Below are 9232 nucleotides of genomic sequence, written 5' to 3'. Positions count from 1 at the left end.
CCAGTGCTATTTATTTTGCACCTCTGACATATCTTATGGAGCTGCGGTATATTTTCCTTTAATGTTAAGAACCCAACTGAGAAAATGCATATTAGCTAACCTATCAACCTCTGCAGAATTTCAGTAGCATGCTACAATTGTGACTGCAATAGAAGCTGTTAAGCCAATTAAGTAACAGCAAAATAATAATTTGAATTAGTCTCCACTGTGGATCTCAAAGGACTTCAGAAACATTAGGAGCCACTCTGACTCATGCTGAACAGTAAGCAAATCCACTGAACATAACAGGATGACTTTTAAAACAAGATACTATTCAGTGTGATTAAAGGCATGTGGATAAGAATCTAACCAATTACTGCTAGGTCTATGTCAAGGAATGCAGAGAGTTTGCTTCAGCTGCAGTCCAACCTGGAAGGATGCGACACAGCTGTTGTCCAGGGGCCAAATCAGAACAGCAATTTTGAGCTAATATTTTGAGCTAAATACTTTTGGCTGATTTTGCAGAGAAGGAATTAGGTGGCTTTTACCCTCCCCAGATATACACAGGGCTCTTGTGAAAATAAGTGATTTAGAACAAAGGAGAAATATATGACCTGCCTATTCACTCAGCTTGTAGCTAAAAGGAATGTACATACAACAGTGGTGCGTAGTGAATGTGATGAAGTGTATCCACTGCAGAGGAGAACCTGCTGACCTCTTAGACTGGGAGACTGACTGAAGGTCCCATCTACAGAAAAGAAAGACTCTCCCCCACTGACTATGGTAGTCTATGGAACAATTTATGTCATGGACGTATTTCATACATTTTTAAGCAAAGAGAAAAAGAAGATGATTTTAAACCCACCCCAAATTCAAAATATAACATGTATAACAGGAACACTGCCTTATAATTTTGTAGCACAAACATGTTTTAAGGCAGCAAGCAAAGAAATTTAACTGATAATTCGCTTTGATTTTCTGTATTTTTTAAAAGAGGCAACTCCGAGGATACAGATTTAATGGAAAGACAACAGGAAACTATTTCACCAAATATAATCCCATTAGTTCCCTTACAACTCAGCACCCAGGCTCTGCAAATCATTTCTCCTCCATCAGAAGTGCCTTCGACATCACTAAATGGAGGAGGCCACACTACTTCATTGCAATGCAAAAAGAGAGAGCTCAGGTTGAACAAACTGACAGGAACATGCTACAAAATGGTGTTGCATCACACAGTATATGACAAAATGGTACACAAAAATGGAATAAAAGTGTAAGCTACAAAGCAAGTATAGACTACTTAGAGAATAACATAATGATACTTGTCATTAATGAAATTATTTAAAAAAACTTCCGAACAGCTGGGCTGGTTATGCCAGAAAAGGAGAAACAGTACCATGAACACATGCTGAGTAACAAAGAAGGGGGGAAAAGTGCAAATATATACCTGTTGGTGTGAAGGTAAAAGACGGGACTGAAAAATCAAAACAAAATACAAACTGGTTATTAAGCTGAAGAAAGAAAGGGAAACATACCACATTAGTATAAATCTAGCAGACAGCTGAACATAAAACAAATGCAAATAACTAACCCAGAAGTTCAGTCACACTGACACAGAAGTAGAACTAAGTTTGTGATTCAGAAGATTGTCTCCACAGGCACCAATGGAAAAAAGTTTGATACTCCACTGTGCTCCTGAAGGGAATGACTGTGGTTTTTCTTTCGACTACCCTTCAGTTTGGTATCTTCAGTTTTTCTGAAGATCTTACTACAAACAAAAACCCTACACTGCTAATCATTTTAGAATGCAGAATTACAAATTCTGAACAAAGCCTTATCAAGATCCCATTGAATTTTATCTGCAGCTCACCAAGTAAATGCTCATTAAGCTCAACTAACAGGTACACTTAGGCATTAAGTAAGAAAACAAACATATAAAGAAAGAAAGACAACTGCTGTTTTATGTATCTGATTCAAGAATTCCACCATCTCTTTTTTTTAAAAAAAGCCCTAAAACCTACTGCAGCAACTCATTTTTGTTTTCATAGAAGAAATTGCTAAACAGTTATTATCTACTTTAAGGATGTAATACCTCTCTACCTTTCAAGCCATGGCTTTAGGAGGGAAAGGTTAAGAATGGAACAATGACACTGCTTGACAATCTTCACTCTCACTGCCACTATAAATCCTCTTTGGATCAATAGGACCCTTAATCCAAATACAGAGAGATAGCATCTGCTTTTCCTATTAGCACATGCTCCCCCTCCTGTTGACAAGACAGTATAGTTTTTCTACCACTGATGGGTAAAAAAAGGCTAATATTGCCCTTTTTGATCTAATAAAAACAAAGACCGGTGTAAGAGGAATAATAAATTATTCACTAAAAGAAAATTTCAGATGGAATTTGATCAGCAAATCTGTCACAGAAAGAAAAGGTTCTAGCTAAGAGAACAACCACTTACTACAGTTTATGCAGTAACTCTGAGGTTCAGGGGTAGGCTCCAGAATGTCTAGTTTTTATAATTCAGGAATATTCTAGGTTTCCCCTGCTTTTTCCAAGCCAATTTATTTCCAGGAGTGTGATAGAGTGCAAAAAGAAGAACCTTTAAGCATTTTACCTAATCCAGGCTTGATTTATAGTACAGCTCTTTACTGTGAGAGTTTCACTGTATTTTCTTTGAGCTAGGCCTTTTCACACAGTCAACTGTAATTTAGCTACATTCAACAATATAGAACTGTTGTAACAAGCTTTCATTAAAACAGAAGGTGTATTTAAAAAAACAGTTATTCAAAAGAGAATCAAGTGTCTCAAAATTAACTTGCAATCATAAGGGCATGAAAAAAATCTAAAACTACTGACTCACTACTTGCCTGTAAGCTAAGTAATAAACCTAGATTTGTTTTTAAAGAAAGAGAGAACAGAGGAACAGAGGTTCAACTAAATGAATTTTTTACAGCAACCACACAAAAGAACAACTTAATTCACAGAGCTTCTAATAATAAACTCGTTTGAGTGTGTAACAGTACTAGTACAATATGCGTGTGTGGGAGTTTTAGCAGATGCCAGGCCTGAAGCTAAACATAAAAATAAACAAATAAATGCAAGACTGAAGAAAGTTTGCACTTGAAGTGATGACTTGATGCACTGCAGAGTGGCAAACTACTTTGCAATTTATATTTTCTTGAGGATTTTTTTTTTTCTTGAGGAATACTTGATAAGGGAGATGTATACCCTGGTTTTTGGCATGTGTTTTTATAAAAATCCACACCGAATTACACAAAAAGTATTTTTTAAAAAATATTGAACAACACAGCTGTTTTAAGCAACAGTTGATGCCATTAAAGTGACCGTTTTTTAGGACAAATTGTATGCCTTTTGCTTAATTGTAGGTACTGCTGAAAGCACAGTGATGTTAGTTTGATAGAACTGTAGAAAGGCAGTATGGCAGCATGCTATTAGTAAAACAAAACAGAGCAGGCCAATGCAGCAGAGTGTTGAAGTATGTCTTATCTAAGAAAATCTAGAAGAACAAAATTAAATTTGTCCCTGATCTCTGTGGTTACAACTCCAATAAAACCATTTGGTCTAAAGGCTACCCAGAGTATTGATATTTTAAAAGCCTGGAGGGCACCTGAACACTGCATCACCCCAAAACAGTTTTCAGGTTCCCATTCACTCAGTTGCTAATTTTAACAGTGCTTCTTTTTCATAGCAATACACTACTACTGTTAAAAACATCGTGTTATATTTGCCTATCTGTCTCATCCATCATTCATTCAGTTTGAAGTGACTAAAAAATGCAGTCAGATGACACCTTCATCCACTGAGATATGTGCACCTTTGCAGCCTAGGTCTATTTTTTGATGGCCAAATATTGAACCAAAATCTTACTATTCTTTCAAAAGCAGGATCTTCTATTTTCTAATTAATTCCAGAATTTATGGTTTTCACTCCGTAAGTGCCTACAAAGTATTGGTTTGAGATGTAATGAAGTGTATCATACAAAATTCAGCTTTACCTTCAGGGCTTAATCAAAAGATTATTGTATCAGGAGAGATTTTTTTATTCCAGAAGATCTTTCAGGTAGATATTCTACTTTTGTTTGTCATGGAATATAGTGTAAAGCACTGCTTGCCCAACAATCTGACATAAAAGGTATTGATAACATGAAAACTAAGAGTGCTTTAAAGTTAGTCCCACTGCCATCCTTGTAACTGAACGCAGATGCAAGATTTGATAGCCCCAGAATTCAGTCCCAGACAAGGGTCCCTCGAGAGCATTTATGAAAGAGTCTTGGAAAGTATTATGTACTGTTGTGCTTTCACAAACAGCCCTTTCACCACATTCCCAGGAATATAAGGAAATTCAAGTACACACACCAGAAGCATCACTGTAATTGACACCACTGTTAGTATTCATAGCAGTAAGCAAAAGACTGAATAAGAGGGGCAATAAGCAATCAACCAATTGCTTTCTTTTCATATGGTTCAGAAACTTGGGTAGTAAGGACATACGGGAAGCTCATAGACCTAAATCCATCTTGTACTTTCCTCATTTGTACAACTAACTTTACGAAAAGCTAATCTAGATATTTTCTAAATGATCATACTTGACTCATAAGTCAAGTTAAAGTCAAGCCAACACATTGCATAAATAATAGTGCTTTCTACATAAGATGCTGATTCAAACTTCCTGAAAATACTGGCCTAATTTGATAACTCCTGCATAAAATCTTAAAAGAGCAAGAGATTGATGATGAATTGCCAATAAAGAGGCATTCAGCAACTTGGAGATTAAAACATAGTATGGCACCTTTTCTGATACCAGCATAAGTACTAGTGAGTCCATTTCGCTTCTTCCTGTGGCGATACAACCAGATGCTGAAGACCATGAGGATAATCCAACAGGCTGCACCAATTCCAGCAATAAAGGCAGGCTGTTTTACTACGTCAGAGATCTGCTGGGCTAAACTGACTTGATCTTCTGAAGATACAGGATTTCCATGCGAATCTGAAAAAAAGGACATACAAATCTCTAGTTAATCTGAATGAGCAACTGTAAGAGGCTATATGAAAAGAACTGACAGAACTGTATCCAGTTCTTCAAGGCAACATGCTTAAGATTGCTCATCAAAATCTCTTTTTATAGGTCTAGGCAGAAATATCTGTTTTCCATATATAACCCATTTTTCCAACTCTACTGGCTTTTGTTTGTAGTGATTGCTAAAGTCACACCAGTGGATTGTTTTTTTTTTCACTTTAGCAAACAAAAACAGTTTCAGAAAATTCAAGAAGTTAGAAAAAAACATAGAAGAAAGCTCAAATACAGAACAAGCTTAGCTTAGTGTGTTCTTAGGGCTCTGTGAAAATGCAGAAGTCAGCTACACATATATACATTCTCATAACAGAAAGTCACAAAAGAAAGACAAATTCAAAGGACATTCACTTGATGCTGATGTTGAGGGATACATTTTAATTTAGCAGTTCCTGACAGATGACTTAAATATCATATTACACAGTCCATGTACTCTTTTGCAGGCTCCCACTTTGACTTCAATTAAAAAAGACTGAATATATTTAAGAGTTCATAAAGAAGTAAAAGTACAAAATAACCAGTTCTGCTCACTTAACACCGGCGAAAAAGCTCAAAGATGACTAAAAAGGAGTTCTGAATTGTTAATAACAGTCAAGTAGTCTTATTGTTACTGGACATGCTGCCTTCTTCAAATACTGTTTACCCCTAAAATTCCCAAATTAAAATAATGAATATGTATTTTTTCCACATTTTTTTTTCCCCTGTAGTGAAAGCACAACCAATGATCAGTCTTTTGTTCTTTTTCTGCATTATACTTTTGCAAGAACCTTCTAGGAACATTAGTAAAAATATTCAGTTACTGAAAAATGCTAACTGAAATGAAGCAACTCAAAGATAAAATACTGTCTTCCTGATTTCTTAACCACTACAGTGAGTTCTTACTGGAAATTTCATTACTGCACAGGGTGAGGGCAAGAATTTGAAACCTTCAGTCAGTCAGAGCGGATATTGCTTTACACATTCCAAGCTTAGTCTTTGAAATACCCATTTTTATTCTTGTGTAAATTCAACAAGATTTTATTCAACAAGGTTTTTGTTTGTTTGTTTGTTTTAAACAATGGATAGTGACATCATATACTGAAATAGAGATTAGTGTTTTCAGGTGAAAGATATTGTTATGAGTAATACTAATAGAAACTACATATGATACGAAGACCTGTTCACTTAAAAACCATCACGTTTTCTCTAAGGACTAACAAGTGAATAGATTATATTACTGTGACCCATCTTGTATTGTTCCAAAATAAGCCTAAACAAAGTAACAATACAAAACAATATAACTATATAATTAACAAAAGAGCAATATAAAAAGGATATGGAATGAAAACAAAACCAAAACCTCCTCTGGAAAAGGATATCTTCATGAATGGGAAATGATTAAATTAATAACAACCTTTTTCCAGTGAAGAATTTCACATTTCATTTTCTGTGATACATCTGTTTGGCCAAGGAATCATCACTGCCTTTGACTACTACCTTATTGGAAATTTTATTTCATATTTCCAGTCCCTTTATCTTCTGTGATCCTAAGCATACTGGCTAGTCTGAAAGTTTACCAAGCAGACTCACTCTTTTCTTACTAATACACTCTTTGTGTCTGCTGGGTTTATAGATTTCATGCCGATTTGTGCAAGGTTAAGATGGGTTGCATCAGATTTTATGGAGACAGCCAAGTGAAGTTCCATGCAAGTGGCCAGATGGGCTTAAACATATAAAGTATACTGTGACTAATGAATTAAAACTGTCATTCTGTTTCTCATCTTTTGTCTCTTTGCAGCTGAGGCCATATTAAGATATGAAAACTTGCATCACCAGTCTGTTTGCAAAATGAGTGACCCTACTATTTCTGTATCTTTAAAAAGCTACTCCAACTTGTACTTCTTAATGGAATAGAAAAAAATATTTCCAGACAGCTTCTGTCCCTGAATACATTTAGAAAACTGATACATGTTTTTCTCTAATCCTTTAAATATATATATTTAAAACAATAAATCCAGAAAATAATCAAAAACTTAAAAGCTAAATGAGGATGTTTTTAAAACATATCAATAGTACAACCATACAGAAGGACAGTAACTTTATACACAAACATTTTGCATTGCTCAGTGAATGCATATCTGAAGATTACAAAATACTGAAGAATCTCTTTGAACACTCATTGTTCTAGTTTTTAATTAAGAATCATTCCACGGTATTATTTTACTAGCTATTGCAAGCATAATAACAACATAATAATATATTTGCTGTTAAGAAACAAGGCTTACACTACACAGTATACATGTAGACTGCAAGTGACTTTAAACTGAATTAACTGGTATATATTTACATACATAGTGACAAGAAAAATGAGCATGTGTATGTGTATATTCATACATGCAACGCAGTAGAAATGAAGAATGAAGGGCTTTCAAAAGGCCACATTTAATCCATGTACCACTCTTATGATTTAAAAATAGAAAGCAAGCTAAATATACAGCAAGGAAAAGAAGAGCTAGTAACCTGCCATTACTAATAATTTCCATATACAATGTTTTGGAAGCCTTTCTTTGAGAAGGGCAACTTCACTCTTTGCCACAGTCAGACAGTGAGATCAGTCTGGAAAAAACCTCTTGAATGAATACTTTTTCTTCATCCTAAAAAATTTCTGGAAGCTTTGACTGATATACAAACAGTTCATAATCTACATTCCTGTTCCTGCTTGCACTCCTCAGGGAAACATGCCAAAATAATAAGCAAACATAAAGATTGTAAGGCAAAGTGCATCTTACTGTCAGAGCAACAGCCACAGCTTATAACGTACTTTAGAAGGCCTCAGAGTTGTTGGAGCAGGCTGATCCCAAAACTGCCTGAAACCAGCATATTATCACACTGACTCATCCTCTTTTCTTCTACCTCGAGATAAGAACCTCACAGAGCATGTTGATTTGGCTATTGCTCACAGGCTCTCTGATTCTGACTATGCCAAAGCTCCAGTTTCAGACTTCAATGAAAACTCATTACAATTCATGTCACATAGAACTATGAATTTTAATTCTGTATGTAAAATATTCATGTAAATAATGTAAAAATCAATGTTTAAGTTGTCAAATGCTGAGAAGATTACTAATATAGAATTAAGATTGGAATGGCAAAGATTTAAAAAGACAGGAAATTCCAGGTTCATTGGTGTGCAGGTAACTTCAATTTCGCCCTATATGTGTAGAACATATAGTACAGTGCATGCCAATATGTCTGTCTCATTTAGTATACAAAATGCACAAACGGGAAATAGGAAGATATCATTTTTGTGGGCATTGGTAATTTGGGCAACTCAAAACCAGCAAAACACTTAGAATCTGCAATATGATGTCTGATGTTTCCTCAAATACATGTGTGGTGCAATATGAAAATTATACAAAATATTTCTAAAATTGGAGAAATATCATTTTTGCAAATCAGTCCTGTAGCACACAGCTTGTGAGGAGTCAACCAAAAGTTGTTTTGGAAGGACTGGCTCTGTGAGGAAAAAAAATCTCCTTTTACCAATGGGGATATCAACAGAACCCACCATGCAACTATCACTTCAGAACTACTTGAAGGGCTGACAGAATAACATCTCTAAACAAAACAATTAGAATAATGATTAAATGAAACTTTTGCTGATACTGGATAGTTGTTGAATAATGTACTCAATATTTATAAAAATTCTACAGACATCTCAATAAATAATTGCATCACATATATTAATAGGGATTATGCATTTATGACTCATATTAACTGGTGTGAGGTCTATCAGAAGTGGCACCCTGTGCAAAATATGTAGCTGGATATTTCCTTTTTGTGACTTACTTGAAAACGAGCATGTGTTATATTGCTGAACTATTAGAGAATCACAGAATCACAGAATGCTTTGGGTTGGAAAGGACCCTGTAGATCATCTAGTTCCACCATGACAGCATAAGCAAGGTAGCCACTGTCATAGGTGGTATCACATTACTGGACAAGTATAAGGCTGAGATCAGTTTGAGGTGAAAATTCTCATCTTTCTGTATAGGGCAATTTTGTAATCCATGTGACAATAAAAATATTCTATCAAATTTTTTCAGTATGAACTTTTTTTCTCCACAGAGAAACATGAGGATTTACAGTGAGCTGTGGATATGAAGTACGCTTTTTTTT

At 35.2% G+C, this 9232-nt stretch overlaps 1 protein-coding gene across 4 annotated transcripts in view; it reads right to left on the bottom strand.

Moving 5' to 3' along the window:
• Positions 1–9232, bottom strand: part of ROBO1 (roundabout guidance receptor 1) — a 132211-nt gene that overhangs the window by 31511 nt on the left and 91468 nt on the right. For 3 of the 4 annotated variants that reach the window (XM_010722155.3, XM_019620113.2, XM_010722164.3), the window contains 2 exons: positions 4793–4990; positions 1427–1453 (listed from right to left, as the gene is read on the bottom strand). In XM_010722155.3, the coding sequence (XP_010720457.1) occupies positions 1427–1453; positions 4793–4990 (225 nt within the window). The remainder of the gene's footprint in view (positions 1–1426; positions 1454–4792; positions 4991–9232) is intronic. The other variant, XM_019620110.2, reaches the window with a different exon arrangement.

This window comes from Meleagris gallopavo, chromosome 1 (genome assembly GCF_000146605.3).
Source record: "Meleagris gallopavo isolate NT-WF06-2002-E0010 breed Aviagen turkey brand Nicholas breeding stock chromosome 1, Turkey_5.1, whole genome shotgun sequence".
Lineage (NCBI taxonomy): Eukaryota > Metazoa > Chordata > Aves > Galliformes > Phasianidae > Meleagris > Meleagris gallopavo.
The sequence above is the reverse complement of the archived record's forward strand: the minus strand, read 5'-3'. Positions and strand labels throughout refer to the sequence as shown.